Source organism: Bidens hawaiensis, unplaced genomic scaffold (assembly GCF_021521415.1).
Source record: "Bidens hawaiensis isolate Kalapana, Puna unplaced genomic scaffold, B.hawaiensis_p1.1 tig00019449_1, whole genome shotgun sequence".
Classification (NCBI taxonomy): domain Eukaryota; kingdom Viridiplantae; phylum Streptophyta; class Magnoliopsida; order Asterales; family Asteraceae; genus Bidens; species Bidens hawaiensis.
Window position 1 is genome coordinate 354,147 of NW_027492957.1, and position 20,644 is coordinate 374,790.

The 20,644-nt window shown below is 39.7% G+C and overlaps 1 protein-coding gene across 1 annotated transcript; it reads right to left on the reverse strand.

Annotated features, from left to right (window-relative positions):
• Nucleotides 1-5,812: 5,812 nt before the first annotated feature.
• LOC143558411 (uncharacterized) lies at nt 5,813-6,439 on the reverse strand. The gene has a single exon (XM_077047252.1). It carries the CDS (start codon nt 6,437-6,439, stop codon nt 5,813-5,815), a length of 627 nt encoding a protein of 208 aa, XP_076903367.1.
• Between the last annotated feature and the right edge of the window lie 14,205 nt (nt 6,440-20,644).

Here is a 20,644-nt window from a genome sequence, read left to right on the forward strand (position 1 = left end):
GATCTCCGTTCTGGTTATCATCAGTTGCGTATCCGCGATGAAGATATTCCCAAGACTGCTTTTCGAACTCGTTATGGCCACTTTGAATTCTTGGTCATGTCCTTCGGTTTAACCAACGCACCCGCCGTTTTCATGGATCTAATGAATCGGGTGTGTAGGCCTTTCTTGGACCGATTTGTGATCGTGTTTATCGATGATGTTCTGGTGTATTCTAAGACCAAGGCCGAGCATGAGCAACATCTTCAGTTGGTGTTGCAAAAGCTTAGAGCCGAGCAGCTCTTTGCCAAGCTCTCCAAGTGTGAATTTTGGTCTGATGAAGTACAGTTTCTTGGTCATGTTGTGAACAAGATGGGTATTCATGTCGACCCATCCAAGATTGAAGCAATCAAGAACTGGTTGACGCCATCTACTCCTACCGAAATCCGTTCCTTTTTGGGCTTAGCTGGTTACTACCGGCGATTTATTTCGAACTTCTCAAAGATCGCATTGCCTTTAACAGCATTAACGCACAAAGGCAAACCGTATATTTGGGGCTCGAAGCAAGAAGAAGCCTTTCTGACGCTCAAGCGATTGTTGTGTAAAGCTCCTATTCTTGCGCTACCTGAGGGTAATGATGATTTTGTCGTGTATTGCGATGCATCCAACCAAGGTCTCGGTTGTGTTCTTATGCAACGAGGCAAGGTTATCGCTTACGCATCAAGGCAACTCAAGGTTCATGAAAAGAATTATACAACTCACGACCTCGAACTTGGTGCAGTTGTATTTGCCTTGAAGATCTGGAGACACTACCTTTATGGTACTAAGTGTATCCTTTACACCGACCATAAAAGCCTTCAGCATATCTTTGATCAAAAGGAACTTAACATGAGACAACGCCGATGGAACGAACTCATCAGCGATTACGATTGTGAGATCCGATATCATCCTGGTAAGGCTAATGTGGTAGCCGATGCGCTCAGCCGCAAACCCTGCCAGCTTAACTGTATCTTGCCGCGCACGCAGCTTCACTTTGCGCCGATTCAGAGCAATCTTGAATCACGCATTCGCGACGCGCAGCGCGCATCGATCAGCAATGGTAACCTTCGCGCCGAGTTAGCGTGTGGCGCGGAAGCGCATTTTGTTCCTAATCTGAGTGGAATTCTCTGCTATCTTAATCGCATCTGGATCCCCAATGATGAGATTCTTCGCGCTGATATCCTGAGTGAAGCGCATAAATCTCAGTATTCTATTCATCCTGGCGCTGATAAGATGTACAAGGATTTGCGCATTACTTATTGGTGGCCTGGTATGAAAAAGGATATTGCTGTGTTCGTAGCTAAATGCCTGACTTGTTCCAAGGTAAAAGCTGAACATCAACGCCCATCTGGTTTGCTCGAACAACCAGAAATTCCTACATGGAAATGGGAATGTATAGCGATGGACTTTATTACCAAGTTACCTTTGACAGCAAGCAAACATGATAGCATTTGGGTAATAGTGGATCGTTTGACTAAGTCTGCTCACTTTCTGCCCATTCGTGAAAACTACCGTGTTGAGCAACTCGCGCAGCTTTATATCAAGGAAATTGTCTGCCGCCATGGTACTCCTTTGAGCATCATATCCGATCGTGATGGCTGTTTTATATCCCGCTTTTGGAAATCTCTCCAATCTGCGTTAGGAACTCGCTTGGACATGAGTACTGCATATCATCCTCAGACTGACGGACAGTCTGAGCGAACCATTCAAACTCTTGAGGATATGCTCCGATCTTGTGTTCTTGATTTTGGAGGTAATTGGGATTCGCACCTACCTCTGGTCGAGTTCTCTTATAATAACAGCTATCATTCCAGTATCGGTATGGCCCCATTTGAAGCACTTTACGGTCGTAAGTGCCGCTCCCCGATTTGTTGGAGCGAAGTGAGTGAAGCTCAAATCACAGGACCCGAACTAGTTCAAGAGACAACCGATAAAATCGCCAAGATCCGTGATCATCTGCTGACTGCCAGAAGCCGACAGAAGAGTTACGCAGATCGCAGGCGGAAGCCTCTCGAATTTCAAGTTGGTGATCTTGTTCTCCTCAAAGTGTCGCCCTGGAAGGGTGTTGTCCGCTTTGGGAAGAAAGGTAAGCTTGCTCCTCGTTATGTTGGTCCATTCAAGATTCTCGCGCGTGTGGGAAAAGTTGCCTACAGACTAGACCTGCCGCCCGCGCTCAGCAATGTGCATCCGACGTTCCATGTTTCCAATCTCAAGAAATGTTTAGCTGACGAGAACCTTCACATACCACTTGATGAAGTTCAAGTTGATGAATCTATGCATTTCGTTGAGAAGCCTGTTGAGATTATGGATCGCGAGGTTAAGCAAACCAAGCGCAGTCGTATCCCTATCGTGAAAGTTCGATGGGAGTCCAAACGCGGAGCCGAGTTTACATGGGAAAGGGAAGATCAAATGAAGATCAAGTACCCGCACCTGTTCTCTACGCAACCTACTTCGAGATAAATTTCGGGACGAAATTTCTTAAAGTAGGGGAGACTGTGACATCTGCCCCGATCCGACCCGACCCAGGTACCCGTTTCTCTTATCCGATCTCTTTCTGTTATGATTTAATATTTATTTATACTTGTATATTTTACTTTTTAATAATAATAATATTTTCCTTCCCGTCCCTCTTCTTCTTTTTCTTTCCGCCTCCTTGTCCCTCTTGTCGCCGTCCCGCCGCTTTCTCTCTCTTGTCGCCGTCCCGCCCCTCTGCTTAACCCTTAAGCCTTGAACCCCTCTTAAACTTTTGTGTCCTTGTTTCTTCCCGCCTGAGGATGTCTGCGCAGTTCCACGCGCCAGACTCCTTACAAGGAAGCCTGCGTGAAGACCATCTGTTGCTGCGACACGCGAGGCGAACTGTCCCCGCAGCGCGCTAAGGATTTTAGTTCTTCCCGCGACGCGCTAAGAGATATAGTTCTTCCCGCGGCGCTCTAAGGATTATAGTTCTTCCCGCGGCGCGCTAAGGTTGGTTATGTCTGCCTTCGCGCTCGCGCACTCTTGACCTTCTGTGTCAGCCTTCTCGCGCTGAACCCTTGAGTCTTTTCTTCTGTTTAATCCAGCCGTTTACTTTTGTGATATCTTTTCTTCTGAGCTTTTGACCTGACCTATCTTATGTCTGAAAAGCCACTTTTGGCGCAGCATGCGCATCAACCCCATTGGTTGACAGAAAAAGTGACTGACATTATCTTTTGAGATCTGCTTTTCCATGCTTGACCAGTACCTTTATCTGACCCTCCCATGCCTGTTTACTGTTCCCTGTCAGCTTTTCCTTTGTCCCCTGCAGCTGCCATATCTTTTGATATCTTTTGCTTTTAGAATCTTTTACTTTTTGAGATCTTTTCCCCTTTTCTAGGGATTGTGTTCCTTAGGGTTTCCCTATAAATAATAATGCTATTTTCTTAACACTACACACACAAACACTTATTATCTTTATCTTCCTTGCTCTCTGCCGTTGATCCTCTGCCGTCTCCTCCCTTTGCATTCGTCTCCTCTCCTGTTCTGCCCTGTTTTCCGGTAATATATAATATATAATAATTTGTTAAAGCTACTTATTAATAATGCTAACATATATTCAAGACCTAAAACCAATCATTAAACCAATAATATCTTTATTTATAGGTTAACTTGTGCTTGTTTAAAGTTGGTTCTTGCATTATCTTTCAACGCATCTTTATCAAGTGAGTAATCTCGTACCTAATCCCTTTTATTTTTAATGTTTTGGGATGTTCATGTGTTCGTACAAACTTGAGTCTTAAACTTGTTTATGAACTTTAGTCGCGCAGTATCCCATGTGTTGAGGACGTTTACTTGGCTGTTTATTTGTATGTGTGTATCATTAACCGCTTTGTTCGGCCTATTCCGAAGTTTTCATGGATCCATTAGATGAACACGGGAGACCTATCGTTTACGGTTTTCTTTGTTTACACTTGCACAGATGTTTTCTTGTTTTTGTGCTCATTTGGGAGCACGGATTGAACTATGAACTATGATCTATTTAGGCTTGGTCACAATCTGATTACACCCTTGTTAAACACCAGACATACACGTGTTGCGCGCAGTGATTGTTATTATCTATTATTATCTATTAAACTTGATTTCTCACCAACACGCAAGTGTTTGACGTTTATTTTAACACATGTTCAGGTTTGCTGTAGCTACATTTGGAGCTTGTGGACACGTAGGACGTTTTTACTTTTGGACCTAGATTAAAATGTATCAAGACAAGTTATTGTTGTTCGAATATTTTGCCTTATAATATATTGATTTATGTTATCCTGTTTTTACGTTGCGCGTGCGCGAATGAATGTATTTATTAAATATTGACACCCAATAGTGTCACGAGTAATGAAACAATATGTGGCGCCCCGATGTATAATCCGCCTTTGGTCGGGGTGTTACAGAGACCCTGGCCATGAGAAAGGAAATGCTATTATCTAATTCACAAGTGCAACAGGATGGTAGAATTTCTCATCTTACATACAATAGGCAAAGTGATTCGGTGTCCTTAAGAAACTCTAAAGGAAGGACAATCGCAATTGTTGAGCATGACGGTGAATTAGAATATATGAACATCCAGGATCTCCAAGACATCATTGACATAGTTATACCAATAGATTCAGAGGATGTTGTGGAACTTGATATGTTTCAACAACGAGCTGCTGCAGTAAGACATGAAAAGATATTCGAAGCTTAGAGAAGACAGTAAACTGGACATCCAGGATGGGAGCTTAAAGAAGATCTAATGAATTTTGTTTATCTTTTTATATACGTTTGTTTTGATAATTATTGTAATTTGATATTGCTTATGATGTGTAACGCCCAAGAGGTAGAATTTGATTATATAATGCAATGATTGTTATTAAATTGACTATGTTTAGATATTGATACATCTGTAACTTAATGCAGGTATGTTTTGGTGCATCTAAGCTTGTTCCAATCTAGGGGAGATTGTTGAGTCGGAATTTTTCAAGGAAGATTGGAATCTTCTCAACCTCCTCAAAGAAATGGCTAAGTATGGACTTCGAGCAAGCTTGGACGCTCGAGCATGGTTTTACTACCTCGAGCATGATGTCTTATGCTTATAAGACTATCTTCTGGAATTTCTTCTAAGTGTTGAAGGCCTCGAGCAAGCTACACTTCATCTAGCAAGGATGTTCTTCATCGAGTATGGATTTCCAATCGAGCAAACAACTTGATCTATCTAGTTTAAACCCAGTATTCCGAGCACATTGGTGGGTCGAGCATGGATACAGTAAAGAAAGATCTTAAATGTTCTAAGTATAACCTTTGAGCATGGTTCAATCCCGAGCAACCTTTATTCCCACCATCTGTTTCCACAAGGCAGCCTGGTAGCACAAAGGTAATCATGGGCTACTATTGACCCGCTGTCGGGTTAAGTAGCTTTGATGTTGCTTTTTGTTAGCTACCCGTAGAGTGGATAATTCTCTAAGAATTAAGATCAACAACACAGGAAGTTTTTGGAACAATTTTCTCATATCTCAAAAAGGAAATTACAATGCTTTAAATAGTAGAAATTCCTAGGATGCACTTTATTTTTCTAGCTTGAAATCGGGAAACGTGACTAACTCCTACCACTACTTACATACATGTTGAATCATGGAAACATGGTATTACTTCCTAAATTAATGCAAGGTGGTTGCTGACTTAGTTCCTTGGCTGCCACGAACTAATCCAACAAACGGGCTGGTACTCTGATGTTTCTCTTGGGCCGGTTCGATGAGGATTGGGCTGGAACCAATGTTGGGCTTGCGTTATGGGTCGTATCAGCACCCTCCCCCTAAAAACTAACATTGTCCCCAATGTTTTGTAAATATGGAAATACCGAAGTGAATTCTGAATGATACTCCCAAGTGGCTTCTTCCATTGGATGTCCTTTCCATTTGATCAAGAGTTGTTGTCCTTTATCCGATTCCCTAAGATTCAAATTCGCTTCAGGAATATAATGTGTTTGGTTTGCATCCTCCAATTCTGGTAGGTTCTCGGTCTTCTGAGGATTGTCTTCATGGCATTGCTTCAAAAGTGAAACGTGGAAAACGGGATGTATTTTTGAACCTTCGGGCAGCTGCAGTTTGTATGCGACCTTCCCTATTTTCTCAATGATCTTGAATGGGCCGTAAAATCTTTTTGACAATTTTTTGCTTAACCTACTCTCTACTGACTTTTGTCTGTAGTTCTGCAACTTTAAATACACCATGTCATTTACCTGGAACTCCTTTTCTAAACGGTGTTTGTTAGCTTGTTTTGTCATGCGATCTTTGGCTTGACTGATGGCTTCCTTCAGTTGTGAGAAAATCCGTTGGTGTTCTTGTAGTGACGCTTCAATTGAACCATTGTTTATATCACCCGGTTTATATTCGTGAATTGAAGTGCCGTCCCTTCCATATACCGCCTTAAATGGTGTCATTTTTATAGCTGAGTGGAAGGTAGTGTTGTATGAAAATTCGGCAAGATATAAATATCACTTCCATGATGTTAGTTTGTTAAAAACGAAAGCTCGAAGATAAGACTCTAAGCAACGGTTGACGACTTCCGATTGACCGTCGGTTTGTGGATGATATGCACTCGAATGGAGAAGTGTGGCGCCCATGTGTTTGAACAATTCAGCCCAAAAACGGCTCACAAAGATTAGGTCACGGTCAGATACGATCGTGTTAGGCAAACCATGTAATCGGTAAATTTCCCTCATGAATAATGAAGCTAACGAAACTGCAGTGTAGTGTGTTGGAAGTGCAATGAAATGAGCAAACTTTGATAGACGGTCAACTATTACCCATATAACAGTTCAGCCTTTTGACAGAGGCAGATTGGTAATGAAATCCATTGAAATATCCAACCAAGTTGCTTCTGGGGTTGGTAAGGGTTGAAGTAATCCGAAAGGTTTTTGGGTGGGGTATTTGATAGCTTGACAAACATGGCATTTTTTATAAATGTCGTGACGTCTTTACGGAAACCAACCCACGAAAACGTTGCTGCTATTCTTTTGGTTGTGGCTGTGATCCCCGAATGACCACCCGTGAACGATGAATGAAATTCGTTCAAGAGTTTGTTCGCGTAACCGAGGTAATGGGGGTATCATGATACGGTTGTGGCGATATACAAGGCCATCATGAAAAGAGTGTAGAGGGTAACTCACCGGATCCTTGGTGATCACTTCTACCAGTTGTTTGCCGTTCTCATCAGTTTTGAAGTATGTTCTCAGCTCTTCCAACCAAGTGGCAGTGGGATGTGAAAGTGCCAAACAAAGATTCAACTCAACTCTACTCAGCGCATCCGCGACAATGTTTTCTTTCCCCGGTTTATAAATCACCTCGTAGTCATAGCCCATAAGCTTGGTTGCCCATTTTTGTTGCTCGGGTGTTTGGATGGTTTGGGTTAACAAGTGCTTTAAACTATGGTGGTCCGTGAAAACGCGAAAACGACGGCCCAACAAATATTGGCGCCATTTTTTGACCGACTCGGTGATCGCGTATATCTCTTTGGTGTAGGTGGATTGGTTTTGCATTGTGGGACATATTTTCTTACTGAAAAAGGCGATGGGTTGGTTGTTTTGTGATAGGACGGCTCCGATAGCTACTCCGGAAGCATCAGTTGTGACATCAAAAGGTTGGGTGAAATCTGGGAGGGCTAAGGTGACCAGGTTTTCCATTTTGGATTTGAGTGTGGTAAATGATTTTTGTGCCTCGTTGTTCCACTGGAAGGTTTTGGTATTAAGCAAATTGGTTAATGGGGAAGCGATATCGGCAAAATTTGGAACGAACCTTCTGTAATAACCTGTGAGCCCTAGAAAAGCACGTAAGGTTGTGAATGATGATGGGCATGGCCACTGTTGTATTGAGTGGATCTTATCGGGTTCTGGGGCTACCCCTTTACTGGAAATATGGTGACCGAGAAAGGAAACCTCATTAACAGCAAAGACACATTTCGATGGTTTTGCAAAGTATTGATTAGACAAAAGTGTGTTGAAAACCAATCGAAGGTGATCATAATGTTGTTGTAAATCCTTGCTGTATATGAGAATATCGTCAAAGAAAATAAGAACAAACTTACGAAGGACGGAACGGAACAGATCATTCATGGTAGCTTGAAACGTTGAGGGTGCATTAGATAAGCCGAAGGGCATCACAACAAATTCATAATGGCCATCGGTCGTTCGAAACGCTGTCTTGTGAATGTCTTTTTCTGCGACACGAATCTGGTGGTACCCCAAGCGTAAATCTATCTTTGAGAAAACCGTTGCTCCATGCAGTTCATCTAACAGTTCATCAATGGTCGGTATAGGAAATCTATCACGTATACTGACAGCGTTTAAGGCACGGTAATCGACACAAAAGCGTCATGTACCGTCTTTTTTTTTACGAGTATAACCGGAGATGAAAACGGGCTTTGGCTTGGCCGTATGACACCAGTTGAAAGCATTTCGAAAATGAGGTTAGTCATGATTTGTTTTTGGTAATGTGGGTATCGGTACGGTCTGACATTCACAGTTTGGGTTTCATCGAATAGTGGAATATGATGGTCTTGGGTTCGGTTTGGAGGAAGCGTTTTAGGTTCTTCAAATAAGGATTTAAACTGGGTGATGAGGTTGTGAATTGTAGTGTCTGCATGGATTATGGTGGTTTGGTGTACAGGTGCATGGGGTTGTAAATAAGTGAGGGTGTGTAGTGAAGACACCGAACCATTTTTCAAAAGAGTGCATAAGGAACTTGAGGAAAGATGTTTGCTTAATGGTTCACCAATCAAAGTGCAGTTGGTTCCATCTTTGTTGAATGAGATTTCCGGAATCGAAAAGTTCGCTGACAATCGTCCAAGTGACCCTAGCCAGCCAATCCCGAGAATAACATCAGCTCCTTCACCCGGCATAACGAAGAAGGGTATAGTGAAATGGTGTTTCTGTAATTGAATCTGGACCTCAGGACAATAGCCTAGGCACTCAATGTGTTCGCTGTTTCCGACTATCACAGTGAAAGGTGGAATAGATTTGGTGGTAAGGTGAAGGTAGGATGCTACTCTTGGCTGGATGATGTTGTGGGTACTACCACAGTCGATGAGTATGGTAATTGGTTTGCCGTTAATATACCCCGTAATTCGAAGTGTTTGAGGTGAGTGAATGCCAAAATAAGCAGCGTTTGACAATGACATGAAGGATGGTTTTTGATTCTCTTCAGGGGGTGCTTCTGTTTGCATGTCTGTAGGATCATCATGGTCATCGTTATCAACAATAAGCATGAATTGTGGGGGCGAACATTTATGACCCGGAAAGTATTTCTCGGGACATATGAAACACAAACCGTCTTTACGACGTTGCATGAGGGCTTCCGGTGATAGTTTGGTGAATGGAAGGGCAGGTGGATTGGGTGGTGTTGGTAATAGTGGGGAATTAAGGTTACTGGAGGAAGTTGCTAACGATGGGGAAGTGGATGGTAGGTTTCCTGTATTGTTGGTAAGTTTGTTAAAAAAATTGGATTTTGGTTTATAGGCAAGGGATAGTTTATCTTCAACCAAGCGGGCCAAACCGTAAGCGGCGTGTAGTGTTGATGGTTTGTGAATGGCCAATTCAGTCTGGATTTCCGGACGGAGTCTCGAAATAAAACAGTTTTTGCGGGCTTGTTGGGGCAAACCGACGACACGGTTGCTTATCTTTTCGAACTCGGTTTGATATGCCGCGACGGTGGAGGATTGTTTGAGTTTGAATAGTGTAGCTTTGTGATTCTCAAAAGAGGATGGGCCGAATCGGATTTCCAGGTCTGTTTTAAAATCGATCCAGGTGCCCAAAAGGTCGTTATCATCTTGATGTTTGTACCAAGAGAGAGCGTCACCCACGAAGTGGAAAACAGCAAGTTCGACACATTCATCGTCTGGTGTTTGATAGTACGAGAAGTAATTTTCGGCTTGAAAAATCCATTCGAGGGGGGTTGGATCCGTCGAATGTGGGAAGGGTAATTTTTGGTTGTCAAGGAATACGACGCAGTGGGGAACGGTTGTGGCGAGGGGAATGGTGGCGTTGAGGGGTACGGTGACGAACGGGTGATCGATGACGTGGTGGTGATTGGTCACCGTTTCTAGCAGTGGTGATACGGTTGGTTAGTTCATCAATTTTTGTGGTTAAGTTTTGGGTGGTCTGAATAAGAGTGATCAGGTTGTTGGCGGTTTCGGTGGAAGTCATGGAGGTGGTGGTTGTGGCGTTGATGAGGATAGTGAGTTGGTCGGCAATGGACGGTGAAGACTCATCGGAAGATGAAATGTCTTTACGCGGAGGCATGATGGAAGCTTGAGACGTGAATGAAAGCACCAATGTTAGCTACCCGTATAGTGGATAATTCTTCAAGAATTAAGATCAAGAAAACAGGAAGTTTTTGGAACAATTTTCTTATATCTCAAAAAGAAAATTACAATGCTTTAAATAGTAGAAATTCCTATGATGCACTTTATTTTTCTAGCTTGAAATCGGGAAACGTGACTAACTGCTACCACTACCTACATGCATGCTGAATCATGGAAACATGGTATTACTTCCTAAGTTAATGCAAGGTGGTTGCCTACTCAGTTCCTTAGCTGCCACGAACTAATCCAACAAACGGGCTGTTATTCTGATGTCTCTCTTGGGCCGGTTCGATGAGGATTGGGCTGGAACCAATGTTGAGCTTGCGTTATGGGTCGTATCACTTTTCCACGGGTTTAAAACCACCATTCATCTTCCTTGCCGTCGTCACTGTTGCCGGGTTTCCGGACTCTTGTTAGCGGTGTTAGGGCAGAGGGTAGCATTGATGCTAAAAACATACAAACTGGACATCAAAATTCTTGAAAAAACCCTAATCAATAACCTTAATTTCTCCAATAAGGTATGTTCTTCAATTTTTTTTCGTTTGGGTCTATCTATTTATTCAATCTCTTGGATCAGGTATTAGGGTTTTTGATAAAGTTAGTTTGAGATTTGATTAAATTTTGTTGTGGATAAAGATGGAAATTGCAACATTAAGGATCCTTAAACATCCGAATGTCGTCTTCTACCGTTATGCTGTCCAATTCATCCCGTCACTGTTGGCGGGTGATTTCCATACCCTTGTCGCTGGTGGTGTGGTTTCAGCTATGGTCTGGCGATAGTGATGGTTTATGGCGAAGGTGTTGTGACACGACAGTCTGATTCGATTTCTTGATTGTGGTGGCTTGGTGTTGGTGGTTGTATGGCAGACAGTGGCGATGGTGATTTTTTATGGACCCTAAGTCTGCCGTTGTCTATCGTTGATGGGTTCCGATTTGGAACCTTGGTGACGGCAGTTGTCTTGGGCGATTGTTGGTAGTCTATCGTTGCCAGGTTCCGACTCGGAACCTTGGTGGCAGTGGAGTGTTGGTGGCAGTTGTTTATGAAGGTGGCATATGGCGACTTTGGGTCGGTTTTGGTCAATAAAGGCTATGATGATGTCACATCTGAGCCTATTTGTTATTATATTTCTTAACATCCGTTAATCATGGTTTTGGTTTAATGGAGTTGTTTTTTTGGATGATGGGGTCTGATTGGTGCTTATAAGAATAGAATTAGTGTATTCAATATTAATATTTTTAGGGAAGAAACGTGGAATTTAGTTTTCTCTAACTCAAGGAATTGAGTCAAGCAAGGATATTGTCAATAGATTTTGTTATCTTCTGTTTCTATCATGTTTTACCAATGGATCAATGTGAATTGTTTATACAACAAATGATATTTTATGAATTGTTGTAATAAAAGATTAATGATGATTGTTTCTTGAACAGATGCGGAGTCTTGCTCGGTGCTTACTAAAGAAGGCATAACAAATAAAAGTGTATGTGTTTCTTCAAATCATAGTTTTTTATTTCTTTTATCTATAATCTTTTAGTTTTTTTATTGCAACTCATATGTGTTGATTTGGTTACTCTATGTTTGGGTGCATAATATCCAATGCATACCTTTGATCAATCCTTTTTTATAACGTTGTGCAGGTATTTGAATTCATATATGTTGCGTTGTTGTGAAGGTTAGGTCTTTGAGGTTTGTTCTATTATACTTATCATAGTTATTTATGTTTTAGTACACAACTACCATTTCGATTGGAATCTATTTTGCTATGCAAATTTGTTATTATTAATTTACTTTTAGTACACATTATTTTTTAGTAGTGCACTTTGTTTCTTTAGTATTTACTTTTACCATCTCTTGATGCAGGTGCAGGTGACTACATGTTTAGCGTGCACTTTGGAAAATACATATGGAGGTGACCACATTTCTTAATGTTATCTTTATTTAAATTCATACTTCTAACAACTAGCACTCAATGCAGATACAAGTTGCAGGATAACATATGATAGCACCTGACAGCAAATACCACCCAGTACTGCATCTACAAGTAGTTGTATGCAATTCAATCTTTTGTTTAAGATTTGATTACATTACTTTTGTACTGTTAATCTTCATCTAAAGATATATATACATTTACAACTAAAGTTGTGCATCAACACTTGTAACTTTAGCTTCAAAGGTGTCTTCTGCAATGTTGGTTTTGTACTTGCTGTATGTAGGTATATACCTATGCAATCGTGCGTTTGGCAGCTGGGTATGATGCCACGTTTACTTTAACTTTCTAGCACATGGTACTCTGACAAAACTGTAGCCCCATAATTTAATCAAGGTTGCAAAAGTTACTAGGCGGTCGGCTGGGGAGTTGGGTGTACTCGGAGTACTCGGGGAGTACTCGGATATGGTAAATATAAAGAAAATTAATTTTTGGATATTATATATATGTCAGATATCATCATTTTACTAATATTTATACAAAATATGTAAATATCAATATAAATATAAGAAATACACAATAAATTATTCTAAGAAGTATTAATCATTAATTAAAAAAATGATATTTGTTATTTAATATTATAGAAATAAGAATTATTTTTTATTAAGTCAAAATCGGCTCAAGTCTATCGACTAAATGTGATTCTGGCTGAGTTTGACCATCTTTGATCGATTCTTAGTAACTAGGCGGAGTTAAAGAAACTCCCTTCGGTGACGTACCTTGTAGCGAATACTCGGGGAGTATTCGGACTTGTAAACCTACTTTTACAACATTGAATTTAATTCATACACATCTAGAAAGAGGAGTTCCTTGACGTTCAGAGACGGCTTCACGGAATCGATGGTGGTGATTGCAGTGCGGTGGTGGTCGTGGCGATTGCTAGAGGGAGAAGAGAAAGACCGTCGTGGTGGTTGTGTCGACAAGATTGGTGAGAGTGTTTACGGTGGTGGTCGTGGTGGAATAGGGCCTCGAGAGAGATTACGTCATGGTGGATAACGGTCACATGTTCTTCAACAGGTTCCACCTTCTAATACTTTTGATTTTGGCAAATAGCTTACATATTTTCGTTTTTCTTTGATTTGGTGTCTGAAACCTAAATGAATGTTCGATTCTTTGTTCTTTTGTGTTGCAGAGACAATCCAGTGATTGCGATTTTCAGGTGTACGTTCTTTCCTGCTTCTATCTTCTATTTTTACTTCACGTTGACCTTCATTACTTCTTTGGGGTTGTTGGTTGTTCTTCGATTAGAACCTCATGGCTGCCGTCGCCATAGGCTCCGCCGTACGTGGTGGCGAGCGATCTCGGTTTGTTTATGGCGGGCTTATGGAAAAATTCGACTACCACGCATGCTTTCTTGCGACACGATGGTGTCATGCTTTGGTGCTGGTGGGTGAGGGTTGGGGTTTGGGACCTACGGATTGTTGTTGTGATGTGTTTGTTATTTGGTCATGGGATGTTGTTGGTGTTCGATTGAGGCATAATGAGGCTTAATGCATGCTCTTGCCTGCTGTTGATGGTTGCTGTTGATTGTTATCTATCGTTCTATTTCACCTTCAATGTATGGGTGATTGTAGTCATCTTTAGTGTATTGTTATATTGAGTTTGCCTAAGTGTGATTTTGGACATTTTGTTGTTTGGTGGTGTTGCTGTCATTTGTTTAGTCAAAAATAACCACACATACAAGAAAAACACAAAACTAAATATCAATGGTGGCATGGCAGCTTATCTGGGTTCTAAAACCTAGTATATATACATTTTCGGGTGAAGTTGGCATTACAGCGTAACACTTTGTGCAGCTGATGTTGCACAGTCCAACTGTAAGTCACCGCTGATTTCCGATCGTTTTCTTCCCGCCCACCTAGCTTCTTCCCACTCACCATTGTATGGCACTCTTTTCCATCATACACAGACAGTTGCATCACCATCATTTGAGTTCTGCTTCAGATTGTTTTTCACAGCCATCATCACCTATTGTTGCTGGGTTTGATTTAGGAACCCTAGGCGGCAGGCGTGTGGGGGTGGCAGTGGTCTGGTGTGGGGTAGCAATGGCTAGCATCTTACTTTCTCTCTCTGGATACTCCAAATTTGCACACTCTCACTACTGTTGCCGGGTTCAATTTCTGAACCCTAGGTGGCGGTGGTGGTGGTGGTAGTGGTTTAGTGGGGCTGTTAAAGCACCGTCGTTTTATCTCTGTTTCGTTGCTGGTTGCCGCTAAATTGCAGGTTTGATGTTGTTGGACACTTCTTTTTCTTTGTATGTTCTCTATTGCCTGCCTGGCTAGATTTTCTTTGCTAGCTTCTTTAACATGTCGGTTTTTTTGGTGCCCACCAGGTGTTCGATCGTTTGTTGATGTCCTTTTTTTTTGTATTCATTTTAGAGCATTAGGATTTTGTTTTTGTGAAATAGATGGCCACTAAACGCACTTATTTCTACTAGATTTTGTGTTTTGTGGGATTTTGCTGTTTGATGAGGGCGAATTCGGCGAAACATGACTTCTGGGAATCAAAGACATCGGTCTTGATTACTGGAATTTGTACATAATTTTTATACCGAATCATTTAGAGCATTAGGTTTTTTTTTTTTTTGTGGCCTTTTGATTTTTGAAGAGGGTAGGTTTATATGTCAAAAGAGAAGAGATAATGCATGTGTCCTAATATAAGTTTTGAGTAGATTTAAAATTCTTCAGCAAAAAGTTAATCGTTTTGACCCAGTAATGAGTTTCGTTCAAGACTCTTCTTGGAAATTTTTAAAACCTTCCAAGTAGCTGAACTACCATGTTCCACAGCTTCCACATAATTATTATCTATTGCAAGTATCACCATATCCCTATCTTCATCTTCATGCTGCAAATACACATCCAATATTAACCCTAAAAGTTGAAGTCAACAATTAGGAATGTTTTTTACTTTCTAAATTAATTCAGGATATACGGATATATGGTTTCTGAATGAGGTATTTGTGTGACTGCCGAATTTGTAATTAATGCAACCAAATGTATATCTGCTTTTGAATTTGTTAACATGTATGAAAATTTTGATTCTGTGAGGAATTGCAATTTTCAAGTCTGTGTGCATTTATATAATTCATAAGCTAGAGCTTACGTGTTTCCGTTTATAGTGTACCGACTTTTTTTTTCTTACTAATCAGTACGTTTATGGTTTTAAAACCGGCTGTTGTAGGTATGAATTCCATATGCAATACCGGTCAATGAGGTCTGTTGGTGCTACTCTGGTGCTGATGTTACTTGGTAAAGTCCTTATTAAAGATCGGTAAGACCTCAACCCGTAGTCGTTTTTCTCACTGCTTAAACAATATTATTTAACTGAAACTATGCCATCACAACTCACTTGCTAAACAACATATTATTTATTTTAGTTTATTTCCAACTCCTCTGTTAGCCCACAAAATAAAATTAACACTTATATCCGAACTATTATTTAATAAATCAAACAAGTTTACATTATGTAGCCTATAAACTGATTTTATATGATCATAATTTATCACACAGATGGTTTTTTCAACAAAATAATTTATAAGTATGGTCTTTTAGATATCAAATATAACAATTATATTTGAGTGAGTAATTAATAATAAAAATAAATAACCAAGAGATTAAGACAAAAATACTATAGTTGTGATATGACGACTCATAATTGCGACTGTTTAAATCCCAATTATAACAACTAAATTTGAGTGACTAATTAAAATATTTGTTTTAAAGAACTTATCGTGTTCAACTATCATACAGAGCCGCTACACATGCTTGACACGTATAAAAAAATCCAGACGGACCGCAGTTGGTACTTCGTCACTTCTCACCTGTTTCGTCTGTACCAACAAATTGCATTTGCAAAAGATTTCCACAACAAAGTTCATGTGTGAAGACCATGACAACAACGATCCAAAGTACATGTAAGAAACATTTCACATTACACATTACAACATTTACTCTAAACTTAGTCAACAATAGCTTTATAACCGACGCATACAAGTTTTAATATGAACAACAGGTATTGTGTCAAGCCACCCTCACCAATAGCACCACAGACATATAGGCAATGCTTTTTGACAAAGAAATGAACAAGCTCATAAATAACAATTGTCACATCATGATCACAGCAAAAGGCTACACCTACCAAAGAATCATCCCATAGCATGTCTTAAGCTATAGATCCATGAGCAAAGAAACAAAAGATGCTGTGGAAAGACTATAGTTTTGGCATGACCTACACGTTTAGATGACGAAATCATAATATTTTGTAAATGCCCTCGCATTTACGGTGTAAACCCAAAAATACCCTACTAGATGATAAAGGGTAGGCTGGGTATTATGAAGCAAGACCAGAAATGCACTATGTAGCACATATTAGCTTAACTGTTATGGACATTATCTAGGATGCCACTAAGATCTATGTAGGTTTTGCGTTTGTCATCATTTTAAATACAACACACAAAGACCCTTTTGGCAACCCAACCACGCCTCATCGCGACGGATGAGCCCACTAGTATTAGAGTACAAAAGGGGAAAAGACAACACACGGCAAGCACACCACTAGTCTAGCTATAAATAGAACAATACACCAAAACCACTAGCCTAATACAAAATTAAAAGATTAAATGATATGTAATTGTCTCAGGTTAAAACATTTTCCTTTTGACTGACTTCTTGTCGGAAGATTAAGCAAAGTGTGTGTGAATGAATGTCTTAAAATTGAAGTGGTGAAACTTTGTCCCACATCGTTTGGGGAAAAAAATTGAGAATGGTTTATAAGGTGCCATTCTCACTATACATTTGAAAATTTGTGATGTGTTTTACTACAACTTTGTCCCACATCAGACTCTGTTTAAGAGAATCGAGTGCTAGAATAAGTAATCTCAGACTCTGTTTAAGAGAATCGAGTGCTAGAATAAGTAATCTCATGTGCATGAGTACGTCCTCTGCACTTTTAACATTTACATGAAGTGCATACTTTCAATTCAACATAGAAAAACACTACAAGCATGAGAAAAGGGTATAAAATGTTAACCGCAAGACTAAATTTACAATATAATTACATCAAACACATAAATTCCCCCAAAACTACATCACTTAGCACTTAACTAGGACTCATGGAAATTAAAAGTACAACTGTTAAATTTAAATATGAATCTCATTTCAATGTAATGTACACAAATTAGGTCAATTGTAATCAAACAAACTGAGGTAAGCAATCCTTAGTTTTTTTAGAAAAATTACCAAATCTGAGCACATCTCCATATCACATGAGTAGTAGGTGTTATTTACCCGCAATAACACACTAAAATACATTAAAAAGGCATACTAGGCTGCTTCTGTTAAACATCATAGCATGTACTACTTCATATGTATCAAGTATTAAAATATCTTGTAGAAATAGATAGTATTATGAATGATTAGAAGAAAGCTTGCCTTTAGAAGGATGTTCAAACCCTGAATCCACTTATCACGAAGTAGCTCTGGCCTCAAACGAAAATCTCTGAATCCGGAAATGTGAATTCCTGCATAGCCCCTAAATTAAAGAAAAAAGTTTTAGTCCCAAGAGCATAATCAGTTGACTACAACCATACAAGAGCAAAAATAACTGACTCTACATTTCATAACTCTATTAATTGCATCTCAAAATATCCTATAATCCTCACAACTTGTATCTACCATTAGCCACTTGTATTAACAAAATGTTTAATAAAAGTTTTCTTGTGCTCCATGTGTGCATACATAATGCATTAATATAATCATTCAAATAAATACAAGTACGTGCATATATGAACTGAGATCCCTGCTCCAAATAACCCTCTCAAACATTGTTTCAGCTCGGTGTTAACCAGTAACTTTTAAAGTCGGTATCTTCCCCACATTTAAGCACAAAAGCAATCTATTATTATCATAAATCTAATGAATCAATCCAAAACTTGTACAAAGTAAGCACATAATATTAAAAACCAAAAATAGCATACCTTATAAAAGCTTACTTCTTAACGGCTTCACCGTTAAATTTAACACTAGCTAACAGCATCACTGGCCTTCTTATCCTCCTCATAGGCATCCTTTATCTCTGTTTTGCCCATTTCGATTGGAATTTTAAACAGACCAGGAGGATTCGAACAATTAGGATTATAGATCACTAATCATAATATATAATACAAGAAGTTATAAACCATGATCTACAAAGCACATAACTGCCAAAACAGTAATGCATGTTTGACAAGTCCAAATAATATTCTACAGATATATGAAATGCACAAAGCTAATAGATCACTATTCCACAAGTTATTGCGTTTAACAAGAAAGTACATGAACTTCAACTAAAAAACTAAAAATTAGGGTTTATATTCAACTTATCACACCAGATCACAATCAACATTAAATTAACCTAAAATCAAATGTTGAACTAAACCTATATTCTGGATCAAAATTAACCAGACGTCCAGATATATATTAAATTAAGAATTTCGTTGAATCAGATTGAGGCGTACACGAGTTCGATCCAGCACATTAGTATGGTTTGTTCGACACTAATATTATTCAAATTATACATGCGTGTGCTTCGAATTCGTAATCAAGCATAAAAGATAGGGTTTGTTCGTGTTTTGGGCGCTTCAAAGCCGCAATTGAAGGAAGCAGAGCCGTAATCAGATCCGAAGGCTTCAACCACAGTTCGGGTGAGCAATTGCATCATAAACTTGTGGTTGCCTGAATCGTCCCAAGAGCTTATGGCATGGTTGCCAGAATCGTCCATGGACTCCATCACAGAGAGCTCACAGTTGGTGGCTTTGTGCCCTAGGTCTAATAGAAGTTACAAGTGACGTTGAAGCATGCGTCCTGTGTGATTTTTTTTCTTAGACACCAAAAGATAACACATAAAAATGCATGTCATTTTTCTTTCAAACTTTATAGACATTTTTTAACCATCATAAAATATGTGTGTCATAATGTGTGTCATTAAAGGTATATTTTTTTGTTGTGATACATCTCTGGTAAATCCAACACCAGACACAAACACCAAAAAAAAAAGGAGTTTACACCATAAACAAATATTCCTTCATAAAGAGTTTGCGAGAGGACATGCCATATGTTATGAACGTTAGCGGTCCAAGCCCAGTTTACATCTATGAGACCACAACGTACCCAACCAAGCAGGCCCAATTAAAATGTTAGTAAAAGCCCAGCATGGAAAATTGATATAAGCAGGTTATAAGCACGGGTTGAAGACGATGAAGGCAAGAATGAACTTGAATGTTTGAACCATCTGATTTCCCATCTCCATTCTCTTTGTAATAGGATTCTGTTTTTCCATCTCTTTCTTGTATCTAGTTTCTAAGGATTCGATGAAATATGAACCGGTTACTCTATAGATCTCGTGTTTGATTATTAGTTTGTATCGATTCACTTCACCACAAGTATGATTCGTTAACACTCCAAAAAAAGACAAATAACCGATGGCATAGGATCTTCATACACCATCTTTCACCGTTAGGACCTGGAAAAACTGTTTTGTGTGTCCCTTTGTACACTTGTCAGTCATGCGTGGCATATACGGCCTGCACAGTCATCATGGGGGTGGTGTATGAAGATCACATCCCTAACCGATGATACCAGACTATATTCCTTCTAGTTAGAACAACCCGGGTTACTAGCTGATCCAACACCCTGCTCTCCATTTAAAAACACTAACCTAGCTTCTTGGGGGATCCATTGATTTCAATCAAAAACCTAATTTAAGGCTTCATTTTGCAACCTAACTTTTTTGCTTTTTACCGAAAACCCCCTGTGCATCCAATAACGACATCACCAGGTCAGGTGGTCCAGCTCATTCACTTCACGGTTAGACCCAACAAATACATGGTTTTCTAGAATATTTGGAGATAATAATAATAATAATAATAATAATAATAATAATAATAATAATAATAATAATAAATAAATAAATAAACATATCTAAAATCCACATTGGTGATCTAGTGGCAAGTTCGATCCCCCGTTTATGTTAATTTTGGTGGATTATGGCAATAAAGGATTTGAGTTAGGCTTTGTAAGTTTGTCAGTTTAAATTTTGAGCCACCTGGGTTTTCGTCCCACCGTGTACTACGCCAGAGAGTTATGCTCTTGTGATAACACGACTATTAAGTGGCAGTCAGTTATATGGTTTCCCGGAGGAACGGGCAAGCCAAACTCTAAAGTCAGCGTGAGCTTGGTTAAGACAACATAGGATGACCAAAATAGGGTAGCGGGACTCTCTAAATTTAGAGAGTACGGTGGCCTAACCAAAAAAAAGTCTCAGTTTCT

Coding starts and splice junctions, on each gene's coding strand:
- LOC143558411 (XM_077047252.1), bottom strand. CDS start 6,439: ATGACACCATTTAAGGCGGTATATGGAAGGGACGGCACTTCAATTCAC.